This window comes from Misgurnus anguillicaudatus, chromosome 3 (genome assembly GCF_027580225.2).
Source record: "Misgurnus anguillicaudatus chromosome 3, ASM2758022v2, whole genome shotgun sequence".
Classification (NCBI taxonomy): Eukaryota; Metazoa; Chordata; class Actinopteri; order Cypriniformes; family Cobitidae; genus Misgurnus; species Misgurnus anguillicaudatus.
Window position 1 is genome coordinate 2,313,767 of NC_073339.2, and position 12,746 is coordinate 2,326,512.

Below are 12,746 nucleotides of genomic sequence, written 5' to 3' on the forward strand. Positions count from 1 at the left end.
AATTAAAAGGTCTAAGAACGTTCTCTGAAAGTTCCCAAGGTTCCCAAAAACATTCTGCCAACGTTAAAAGTGACTAGTTTTTTTTAAGTTCTAAGAACATTTCTGTGTTGTCTGAACGTAAGAGGAATGTTACATTTTACCATTTTTAAACGTTATGACAATGTCATGTTTTAATGTTCACACAATGTTTAAAACAACAACTGTTTATTATATTGACTTGTTTGACTGTTATGTAAATGATAGAGAAACATTGCATTTTATTATTTTAGAAAACATTATTTCTGAATGTTCAGTAAATATATTGCTGTAGAAAACACAATTCACTTATTAGTTTAAATGTTGATGTTTTGTTTCATTTTAAGTCACCCTTATTGTGATTAGTGTTTGTTTTAGTTGGACTCTTGACACTTGACTTTTTGCTTGCTAATTTTTTCCCTGGTTGTGTTAACTTTGTGTTGATGCACCACATTTGTTATGAGTGTAGTTCTGTGGTGCTTGGTGCATAGTGGTGGAGATCATCGCCTGATTCATTTGCAAATCAAGGGTTTATTTTATGCCAATAATGAATATAGATCCAGCTCTTTCACAGCCGTTTGTCGTTAAGGAGTTTTGGAAACTTTGGACAAAGGGTATCCGCTGTGGAGTTGGGATGCACAGACATCAAGAGTCAGACTGTGAATCTCAACCATGGTGACAAATAAAATTGTTAAAAAAATCCTTATTTATCCATGCTGCAGTGCATGCTGGGAGTCCTGAATGAGATTTGTAATTTGTTAATACTCAGCATGCATTGCAGCATGAAGTTTTTCATTTAATTGTAACCATGGTTGAGATTCATACTCTGATTCTTGATGTTTGTGCATCCCAATTATACAGCAGATATTTTTTGTCCAAAGTTTCTAAAACTCCTTAATGACAAACGGCTGTGAAAGAGCTGGATCTCATTTAAATTTTTGACAGAAAATACACTTTTGATTTGTAAATGAATTAGGTGATGATGTTTACCATTATGTACCAACAACCACATAATTACACTATAAACTTTGAATGTTCATAACAAATGTGGTGCATTAACACAAAGTTAACACAACCAGGGAAAAAATTAGCAAGCAAAAAGTCAAGTGTCAAGAGTCCAACTAAAACAAACACTAATCACAATAAGGGTGACTTAAAATGAAACAAAACATCAACATTTAAACTAATAAGTGAATTGTGTTTTCTACAGCAATATATTTACTGAACATTCAGAAATAATGTTTTCTAAAATAATAAAATGCAATGTTTCTCTATCATTTACATAACAGTCAAACAAGTCAATATAATAAACAGTTGTTGTTTTAAACATTGTGTGAACATTAAAACATGACATTGTCATAACGTTTAAAAATGGTAAAATGTAACATTCCTCTAACGTTCAGACAACACAGAAACGTTCTTAGAACTTTAAAAAAACTAGTCACGTTTAACGTTGGCAGAATGTTTTTGGGAACATTGGGAACTTTCAGAGAACGTTCTTAGAACTTTTAATTTCTAGCTGGGTTTTAGCCACCAAAAAATTTGTTTCAGTTTTGATTTATTTTTAAGTCACAGTATTAAATTGATTAGGTTCCATATCTGCAAAAACTAATATTAGTGCTCTTTGTGTAACTGCATAGCAATCAACAAAATGATGATATATTAGATATAGTTCATTATACAATTATATCGAGATGAGTGAGCTGCATACTAGGGGTGGGTGATAAACCGGTATGATAGTAATTACCGGTATTGTGTCACGGCATCATATGGATTTTGCAAAACAGTTGATACCGACATTACAAAATTATAAATTCTATTTTTGCACTTATCAGGGTTCCCGCGGGGTGTTAAAAACTAACCAGAACGTTATATTTAAGTCCTAAAAACGCCCAGATCTTCATCCTAGGACTTAAATGTAACTTTCTGAATGTTAGTTTTTTTTAAGACCCCGCAGGAGTTTAATTCAATTCAATTTTATTTATAAAGCGCTTCTCACAATTGTTAATCGTTTCAAAGCAGCTTTACATTAATAGATGTAGGAAAAGCATAGAAAAGCAAGTAATAACACATAATAATGTAACGTATACAGTAAAGTAGTAAGTTAAAGGGGACATATTATGAAAATCTGACTTTTTCCATGTTTAAGTGCTATAATTGTGTCCCCAGTGCTTCTATCAACCTAGAAAATGTTAAAAAGATCAACCCAATAACTTAGTTTTGGTAAACCATTTTCTGCAAGCATGTGAAAAATAGGTCATTGTAATTTGGCCCTTATTGTGATGTCAGAATAAGGTAATACCGCCCCCTTTATCTGCACTATCCAACCACAGCACAACCATTTGGTATGGAGAGAAAGAGAGAGATAAAATATTTCACAGCACAATTGAGTTTCAATTGCAACAAACCACCATCATTGTGATCAGTGGTTGCACTTCATCCGCTCATTTGCATTTTAAATGACACACCCAAAACAGCACACTTTTGCTCAGACCTATTTCAGACTTAGTTTACATCTTTAAAAAAATCTCATAATATGTCCCCTTTAAGCATGAAGAATTTACTCAAATTACATAAATTTATAGGATGATTAATATTGATTAGTGTCTGATTAATATTCAAAATCATTTAAAAGGCTACAAGTAAAAGGAGGCAGATATCAGGATTCCACTCCTTTGTGTAAATAAAAGTGAATTTAATTGTTTCATGTTTTTTTTTAGATGTGAAGAGTGAATTATGTTTGGATGAAGAAATAACGTCCTCGACTCTTTCCTGCATCAGCGCTGGAGAGACATTGAGCTCACAGAGACATTTAGAGAGAAAACACACAGAACATGAACATCATTTGATGAAACACATCAGTGAAGAGAAAAGCTATAAGTGTTCACACTGTAATGACAGTTTTGGGTATAAATCTCATCTGGTAGTCCATGAGAGAATTCATACTAGAGAGAAACTTCCTCACTGCCTTGTTTCTGGGAAGAGTTTTAATCAACATTACAGTTTAGTGTCACATCAGAGAACTCATACAGGTGAAAACCCTTACAAATGCTCTCAGTGTGAGAAGACGTTTGCTCAGTCAGATTACTTAAAAATCCATCAGAGATTTCACACCGGAGAGAAACCTTATCACTGTAGTGTTTGTGGGAAAAGTTTTTATCAACATCAACATTTAGTGTCACATCAGAGAACTCATACAGGTGAAAAACCTTACAAATGCTCTCAGTGTGGGAAGTCGTTTGGTCAGGCAGGTCACTTAAAAATCCACGAGAGAGTTCACAGTGAAGAGAAACCTTACGTCTGCTCTCAGTGTGGAAAGAGCTTCAATGATACATATCAATTCAGAGTCCATCAGAGAGTTCATACTGGAGAGAAACCTCATATCTGCTCGATCTGTGGAAAGAGATTTGTTTATTATGGAAGTCTTCACAATCATCAGAAGAAACATACTGAAGAACAAACTAAACTGAAATCATCATAGTCTAAATTCTTTACACACTGATCATGTATATTCGGTGTGAATGTTTGACGTGATAACGTGCTATAACAAAAACAATTGATTTCTATAAATGATGAAAAATAAAAGGTTGTTTTTACCACTGTAATGAATTTTCACTATTTTGCCCGACAAATAAACAGGTCGATCAATGAGATCTGAACATTACGTCACATTCCCGGAGCCGCTGCTATTACTCAAAAAGAAGAGACAGCACACAAAACTGTATAGACTCTTTTACAGCCCACGTGACCAAATAGCCTTCACGTGCATTTTGGCAACAGAAGTGGTGTTATTCCCCATTGGTTCTAAAGTGTTATCAACTCAGAAAGTTTATGAAAACTGTTTCCCAGCATCACAATGTCTGGTGCTTGCGTTTGGTTGCACTGATATAATATACTAATATACATATATATGTGTCTGGCCACTTTATATTTGGGCATCTGCTAGCTTCTTCTATCCGCTCCTCTATAGTACACGGATCTGGTCCCAGCTAGAAATAAAAAGTTCTAAGAACGTTCCCTGAAAGTTCCCAAATGTTCCCAAAACATTCTGCCAATGTTAAAAGTGTCCAGTTTTTTTAAGTTCTAAGAACGTTTCTGTTGTCTGAACGTTAGAGTAATGTTACATTTTACCATTTTTAAACGTTATGACAATGTCATGTTTTAATGTTCACACAATGTTTAAAACAACAGCTGTTTATTATATTGACTTTTTTAATTGTTATGTAAATGATAGAGAAACATTGCATTTTATTATTTTAGAAAGCATTGTTTCTGAATGTTCAGTGGATGTGTTGCTGTAGAAAGCACAGTTCACTTGTTGGGTTTGGATGTTGATGTTTTGTTTCATTTTGAGTCGCGGTTGTTGTGGTTGGTGTTTGTTTTGGTTGCGCTCTTTTTGCTTGCTATTTTTTTCCTGGTTGTGTTAACTTTGTGTTAATGCACCACATTTGTAATTAAAAAGTTAAAGTTAATAGTGTAATTCTGTGGTTGTTGGTACATAATGGTAAAGATCATCACCTAATTCATTTACTAATCAAAAGTTTATTTTCTGTCAATAATGTATATGAGATCCAACTCTTTCACAGCAGTTTGTCATTATGGAGTTTTAGAAACTTTGGACAAAAATATCCACTGTATAATTGGGATGCACAAACATCAAGAATCAGAGTATGAATCTCAATCATGGTGACAAATGATAAACTTCATGCTGCAATGCATGCTGGGTATTAACAAATTACAAATCTCATTCAGGATTCCCAACATGCACTGCAGCATGGATAAATAAGGATTTTTTAAACAATTTTGTTTGTCGGCATGGTTGAGATTCGTGGTCTGATTCTTGACGTTTGTGCGTCCCAATTATACAACAGAATTTTTTCCGGCATTTAGCTTAGCACCATTCATTCAATGGTACCATTTAGAGATAAAGCGGATTTAAAAGAGGAACTATATTTTATGGCGTAATAGCACTTTTGGGAGTACTTCGACTCGCCTGAAAAGTCCGCTCCCCTTCTCACTCTCATAATGGGAGAGGGAGAGTGTTACTGCGCTTAGTTGAAGTACTCCCAAAAGTGCTATTACGCCATAAAATATCATTCCTCTTTTAAATCCGCTTAGAAAAGTGCTATGTTTTATTTTGTACCACCAAACTTGCTCGTATAACTACTCGTCTTAAATAGGAAAAACGTTGATGTGTTTGGTCACTTCTAACTTTGTCTCTAAATGGTACCATTGAATGAATGGGGCTAAGCTAAATGCTATCGAAGCGTCGCAGCGCGCTCCAGCGCTTACGTGCACACACACAGATGATAGAGGGATGTATCAACAATTCTTAGTTAAGGTAATAACATATTTTAATATTGAAAATTAGTAGACTATTCCTTTAAACTCCTTGATGACGGGCTGTTGGGGGGGAGCTGGATCTCATATGCGTTGGTGACAGAGAGTAAACTTTTGATTGGTGAATGGGTTGGGTGATGATCTTTGCCATTGTGTGCCGGCAACCACAGAATTACACTATTAACTTTACATTTTCATTGCAGATGTGGTGCATTAACACAAAGTTAACACAACCAGGAAAAAATAGCAAGCAAAAAGAGTGCAACTAAAACAAACACTAATCACAATAACTGTGACTTAAAATGAAACAAAACATCAACATCTAAACCTAATAAGTGAATTGTGTTTTCTACAGCAGTGTATTTGCTGAGCATTCAGAGATAATGTTTTTATAAAATAATAAAATGCAATGTTTCTCTATCATTTACATAACAATTAAACAAGTCAATATAATAAACAGCTGTTGTTTTAAACATTGTGTGAACATTAAAACATGACATTGTCATAACGTTTAAAAATGGTAAAATGTAACATTCCTTTAACGTTCAGACAACACAGAAACATTCTTAGAACTTAAAGAAAACTAGTCACTTTTAACGCTGGCAGAATGGTTTTGGGAACCTTGGGAACTTTCAGGGAACGTTCTTAGAACGTTTTTCTGCTAGCTGGGTAAGAGCTGAAGTTAACTACAATCATTCATATTTAACCCATGAACTATGTTACTCTGGTACATCACATAACACAAAACACTGATTGTAAATGACAGATAATAACAGGTGCTAAACAATCTACTAAACTATTTCAAAGTCAGAAACTCCAAAAATCTGACGAACAAAAAATGACAATAAAAGACAGAAGACATTCAGAAGACACGTGGTATTTCACAATAGATGTACCAATTACATTTTTTACAACTTTAAAAGAGCACTGCTTGTGTAATGAATGACAGATGATTGAAGTCTCTCCAGTAGGCGGCGCTCTGCAGCTCTTAACTTTAGTCCACAGATAAACCCGCTAAAGAAAGAAAGAGCTCGCATGTGATGTGTTTGTGTATCCTCAGTGTTTTTCTCTCTTGAGTGTTTTATTGAGTGCAAACAGAGTCTTTTCTCTGTGTTTTTCGTGTTGATGATGAGAGATATGGATTTTATGTGCTGTAAATCAGGAACTGATCAGGGCTTACAAGATAAGGAATCTACGGATCAAACCTCCACAGAGTCTCTGGATTCTGTCTGTAACGCTGGAGAACAGCAGCAGATCCTGCAGACCAAACTCAACATGTGTTCAGTCAAACTCATAGACTGCAGGAACATCATGATGAAGATCAAAACTGAACCCACAGAAGATAAGGACAGTCATGACGATAATGATTTTATTTCTTCAGGTATGATTCTTTTGTTGTCTTTTCACAATAATTCACTTTCATATACTGGTGGTGTAGCAGCCGATTCCCTTCCCCTCAGAATGTCTGTTCTCCTTCTCGCTTTCTGTAAACACAGTTGTTGTTTCTTATTATTTATTTTATAGTTTTAATTGTTGTGAGGTGCATTAGTTTGTACAAACTCTGTACATATGCTATACCATACTAAAAATAAATTAAAAACACCCAGCTATTTTAAGGTGCCTGTCAGCAGAAACGCTGCTATTGACTGCAACAGGTGTTCAGACATTCCAAGGGGAACATGATCGACTGCCAAGCAGGTGCACCTGTTAACACAGAACAATCCCCTAACGTTTTGGGGATTAGCCTACTGTGTTTTTATGCTTTATTTTTTAACGTTCTCGAGAACTTTGTAGAGTCTTTTTGAATAACCTATAAAAAACTACAGACATTTTATTCCTAGAACCATAAAACGCTCTCTATTTTATCATTAATGTTCATTCATCATGTCATTATTTAAGTGTCACTTTTTAACTCTGTAAAATGGACTCATGTAGACACTGAGCGATTTAATAACTTACCCTGATGTTGTTTTGTATTTGTTTGTATGATACAATCTTTGTGTATGTCCAAAGTCTCTTTTTAAGTTGTTGGCAAATAATTTGAAAACAATCTGTAGTAATTTCACAACAACCTTTGTTTCTTTGTGCAGCTGTCTATTCCATCACCTGGATTATAGTGGTTTTCTGCATATATAAAAATATGAATAAAATAATATTAATTAATGAAATACAAAAGTTGTTTACATGTTCATGTATTTTTAAGGCGGTTTTCTGGCAATCACATCTGCATTTTATCATTAAAAAATAAGAGTTTCTAAACAGTTAATAAATCAAAGAAATTCTGTATACAGGTAAGATTTGTAAAATTTACAAAAGTTGGCTGTAATGCATACAACTGTGGTGTTGTTGTTTTTACGGTTTTAAGTTGTATTTTTTACAGAATTGTTCTGGCAACCACAGCTGCCCGTATTTCACCGTAAAAACTACGGATTTTTTTACAGTGTATTTGATGTGCAATGACCCAGATGTAATAATAACAGAACTCATAGCTGTCTTCTGTGTCCGTGTGATAGAAAAAGATACAAAAGCTCAATTCATCCTTCTTTATTAAAGCCCTATTCGGACAGTAATTGTTTTTCATAGGACGTCTGTAAAAATAGATTTGCTCATGCGTTCAGATGAAGATAAATTTGCAGTGGGCATGTTTATAATTCTAAACCCCTGGAAATGCACTTTTCATGTGAATAATCATTCACATGACCTTGTTACTTGTTTTATGAATATGTACAATTAAATATATTTTAAAATTGTATTTATTACCTGTTGTTATGATAATGGGCCATTGGAAATGTTTAATAATTTTCTCGTTTTTAATGATATCGGTTTCACACTTTATATTGGAGTGATGATGAAAATTTGTTCCCATATATACTTTTCATCATTTTAGTTATGAATGTGTCAATGTTTAAAATCCATGCATAGAAAGCTACTTTACCGATGCTGAGTAATGCAAAGTGCGTGACTATAAGGTACTTCTCAGTGGTCTAAAACCATGTACAGAATGACCACAAAACCTTGGTGTTTTTCAAAAATCAGTAGGTAATTTGGCTGGAAAATTTTAACAGGTGGTTGGAGAAAAACGCAGACATTCTAAATTTGGACGGCAACAAAATCACAGACTACCCGCTGTAAATGTTGAAAAAATACCTTGCGTTCCCACTAGAAACAATTACCGTCTAAATAGGGCTTAAGAGTAAAATTTTTGTTTCATATTTCTTTCAGATGTGAGGAGTGAATTATGTTTGGATGGAGAAATAACGTCCTCGACTCTTTCCTGCATCACCGGTGGAAAGACATTGAGATCACAGAGACATTTAGAGAGAAAACACACAGAACAGAAACTCTTCGCTTGTACCAGATCTGAGAACAGCTTTACTACCTTACAAGAGAAAAAACGTCATTCAGAAGAGCACAGAGACGAGAAGTTTCACTGTCAGCAGTGTGGGAAGGATTTTGACTTCATATCTCAGCTAAAACGTCACATGAGGACCCACAATGGTGAAAAACCTTTCTACTGCACTGAATGTGGCTATTACTTCAGAACCAAAGGAACTCTTAATGCTCATAAGAAAATTCACACAGGAGAAAAACCATACGAGTGTCCTCACTGTGAGATGAAATTTAGCCTCAAACATCAATGGAAGAGACACGTGCGTATACACACCAATGAGAGACCGTATAAGTGCCCTGAATGTGGAATAACCTTTAGGCATTCAGATTCATTAAAATCACACCTGAATATTCACTCTGGGGAGAAACGCTATCAATGTTCACACTGTGATAAACGTTTCAGTCTTAAAACTACCCTTATAGTCCATGAGAGAGTTCACACTGGAGAGAAACCTCATTACTGTATTGTTTGTGGGAAGAGTTTCAGTCGACATGAACGTTTAGTAAATCACCAGAGAATTCATACAGGTGAAAGACCTTACAAATGCTCTCAGTGTGAGAAGACGTTTATGGAGTCAGGTCACTTAAAAGCCCATCTGAGAGTTCACACTGGAGAGAAACCTTACAAATGCTTTCAGTGTGGGAAGACGTTTACTCTGTCAGGTAACTTAAAGGTCCATCAGAGACTTCATACTGGGGAGGGGCCTTATCGCTGTGGTGTCTGTGGAAAGAGTTTCAATCAACATGGCAGTTTACTGAAACACCAGAAAACTCATACAGGTAAAAAACCTTAAAAACCTCTCAGTGTGACAAGCGTTTACATGATCAGGTCACTTAAAATCCCATGAGAGATCTCATACTGGAGAAAACGCGTACGTCTGCTCGATCTGTGGAGAGATATTTGCTCTCTCTAGAATTCTTCAGCATCATCAGAAGAAATTGAAGAACAAACTACACTGAAAACATCATAGTGCCTTAAAGTCTTTACACGCTGACTGCGTATATTCAGCGTGAGTGTTTGAGGCAATACCACGCTAGAATAAAAACAACTGATTTTTATCAATGACTTTACATTGAAGTTATTTGCTGTACGAAAAAACTAACTTTTTTTCTGACCACTGTTTAGAATTTCCACCGTACACAACATTCGGACACGACTGTGGGAGTTCACCCCTAGTGCCAGTCATCATGAAATCTCAGTTTAATCGTAAACCCGTGCCAACATGGGAGAGAAGCTCCTTCTAGCGCAAGAGCCCTCAATCTACAAATATTCACTATAGTGGAATATATAAATGAATACAAATGAGTGAAACACTAAACAGCCATACATATATGACAAAGACCAGCATGATTTTTGGAGAAAACAAATTAAATTTTAAAAATAATATTACATTAAATTAATTTATTACTAATCAGTAATGAATCATTTTGAACACGTTACTGAAATCGTTACTGAAATATATCGCTTCTGGTCGGCATATCGCATGCGGTGTAGTCGCAGAAGTTACAATCTTCTGGGTTATCAGTCGTGGTTTGTTGTGTACAGTGGAAGGGCAAGCTTTAAAGGAACACGCCAACTTTTTTGGACTTTAGCTTTAGGGACTTTATTCACCGTATCCCAGAGATTTAGATAAGTCCATGCATACCTTTTTCATCTCTCTGCGTTCCGTAAAGCCCAGAATACACTGCAGGATTTTTGCCCTCTTATAAGATCATTAACTTATCACACTGTGCGACATGGATTGTTTAAACTCTGGTACGACAGGCATGTAGACTGTACAATGATGACACGGAAGCTCCAAACGCTGCGTCACACGTTGCGCAACGTCAACAGCATGCGCTCGTGGTAAATAAATACCAGTACGCAGGTCGTAGCAGCAAACACACTGTGCAGTGATCATGCCGAATTTCTGACACTGTCAGAAAACTATCGTAGGCTATCTTTGGACGCAAGACCGGAAAAACTGTACGACATAGGATCACCGACGAAGAGCCACGATAACAAAAATCGCTGCAATTGTTTCACGATGGCAATCTTTCATCTGGGACAGCGAATAATCGTGCAGTGTATCCCGGGCTTAACTCTGTCCCGGCTGGAAATGGAGGGTTCTAGGAGCGTTCCCTGAGGGTTCCCGAGTGTTCCCGGGGACATTCTGCCAGCGTTGGAAGCGGCCAGTTTTTTTTAGGTTCTGGGGGCGTTTCTGTTGTCTGAGCGTTGGAGTAATGTTGCATTTTGCCATTTTTGGACGTTGTGGCAATGTCATGTTTTAATGTTCACACAATGTTTAAAACAACAGCTGTTTATTATATTGACTTGTTTAATTATTATGTAAATGATAGAGAAACATTGCTTTTTATTATTTTAGAAAACATTATTTCTGTATGCAGTAAATATATTGATGTAGAAAACTCAGTTCACTTACTAGGTTTAGATGTTGATGTTTGTTTCATTTTTAGTCACCCTTATTGTGATTAGTGTTTGTTTTAGTTGGTCTCTTGATACTTGACTTTTTGCTTGCTAGTTTTTTCCTGGTTGTGTTAACTTTATGTTAATGCACCACATTTGTTATGAAAAGTTATTAGTGTATTTCTGTGGTTGTTGGTAGAGTCAAGAGACCAACTAAAACAAACACAAATCACAATAAGGGTGACTTAAAATGAAACAAAACATCAACATCTAAACCTAGTAAGTGAATTGAGTTTTCTACAGCAATATATTTACTGAACATTCAGAAATAATGTTTTCTAAAATAATAAAATGCAATGTTTCTCTATCATTTACATAACAATTAAACAAGTCAATATAATAAACAGCTGTTGTTTTGAACATTGTGTGAACGTTGAAGCATGACATTGTCATAACGTTTGGAGGTGGTGGAGTGTAACATTCCTCTGGCGTTCGGACAACAGAGACGTTCCTGGAGCTTTGAAAGGACTGGCCGCTTTTGGCGTTGGCGGAATGTTTTTGGGAACGTTGGGAGCTTTCAGGGAACGTTCTGGGAGCTTTTTATTTCTAGCTGGGGTCTCTGTCTGACGCACTCACCGCTAGCCTACCACAAATACTGGAAGTAAATGGCTCCAGCTAGCATACTGCTCCCAATATGTAACAAAATAACGCCAACATTTTCCGCTTTATATGTTGTGATTTGTGTAGTCATAGCGTGTACAACTAACAAGGTCATCTGTACACATATAAATAAGAAAACGCTGGTGTTATAAACCCCTAAAACTCTTGGCAATTACAATAAGGTTACATCACTTTGTGCTTGATCCCCTAATAAAGCAGCAATAATAATGCTTATAAAAATGAATTTATCCCAAGCCATGGAAATCTCATGCCCCACCAGTGTTAGAATCAATCAAATGATATGATAAAACATTTTTTTTGCTTCTTAAACATTATTTAATATAAGCAACCCAGAAAAATATTTCCAAAAAGGGCTACTGAGATTACCACGGGACACATAAAGTTACATAGATGATGCATGTGTCTATTATATTTTTAACTCTACCAATTACAAATTTTATAATTAGTATTTTCATCAGTTTCATAAAATGAGTTTTTACAGCTTTTTACTGAATGATTCACCAATTACATTGTCATAAAAAACTGGTCCACTGGAGTGAACATAAATGATGTGAGACTCTGGCTCTGACCAATCAGAAGACCAATAAGACAGGAGGTTAAACAATCAACTTTGAGTTTGTTTATGAAGAGACATTGTAAAGCAATACAACCTTGGTTGGTGTTGTTAATCTGATTTGACCCTCAGGTGGGGCTGCTAACACACATTTAAACCTCGTTGATCTCTTCACTGCAAATTCTTTCACCCTAAACCTTCCTCCCAGCCTTCAGGCTCACATGATTGAGTATCTGCTGAATATATATGATCTTATGTATAAATGTTGTTTTGACTGAGAGTGCAATTTTATATTCATGTGTGGTGTCATTTTAAAGGCCATGTTGTGATGGGTAAAAATGTCTAATTTCTATATAAGTC

The 12,746-nt window shown here is 35.6% G+C and overlaps 2 protein-coding genes across 3 annotated transcripts in view; both read left to right on the top strand.

Moving 5' to 3' along the window:
- LOC129445378 (uncharacterized) overlaps positions 1-4,201 on the top strand; it is a 31,039-nt gene extending 26,838 nt beyond the window's left edge. The window contains exon 8 of the mRNA XM_073860059.1: positions 2,736-4,201. Within this exon, the coding sequence (XP_073716160.1) occupies positions 2,736-3,496 (761 nt within the window). The 3' untranslated portion in view covers positions 3,497-4,201. The remainder of the gene's footprint in view (positions 1-2,735) is intronic.
- A 1,753-nt stretch (positions 4,202-5,954) lies between these two features.
- The window catches only part of LOC141349198 (uncharacterized), a 38,425-nt gene continuing 31,633 nt past the window's right edge, over positions 5,955-12,746 (top strand). Inside the window, exons 1-2 of one of the 2 annotated variants that reach the window (XM_073866452.1) lie at positions 5,955-6,736; positions 8,578-10,900. In XM_073866452.1, coding sequence (XP_073722553.1) covers positions 6,481-6,736; positions 8,578-9,539 — 1,218 coding nt within the window. In that variant the 5' untranslated portion in view covers positions 5,955-6,480 and the 3' untranslated portion in view covers positions 9,540-10,900. Of the gene's footprint in view, positions 6,737-8,577; positions 10,901-12,746 lie in introns of those variants that run through there. The other variant, XM_073866454.1, reaches the window with a different exon arrangement.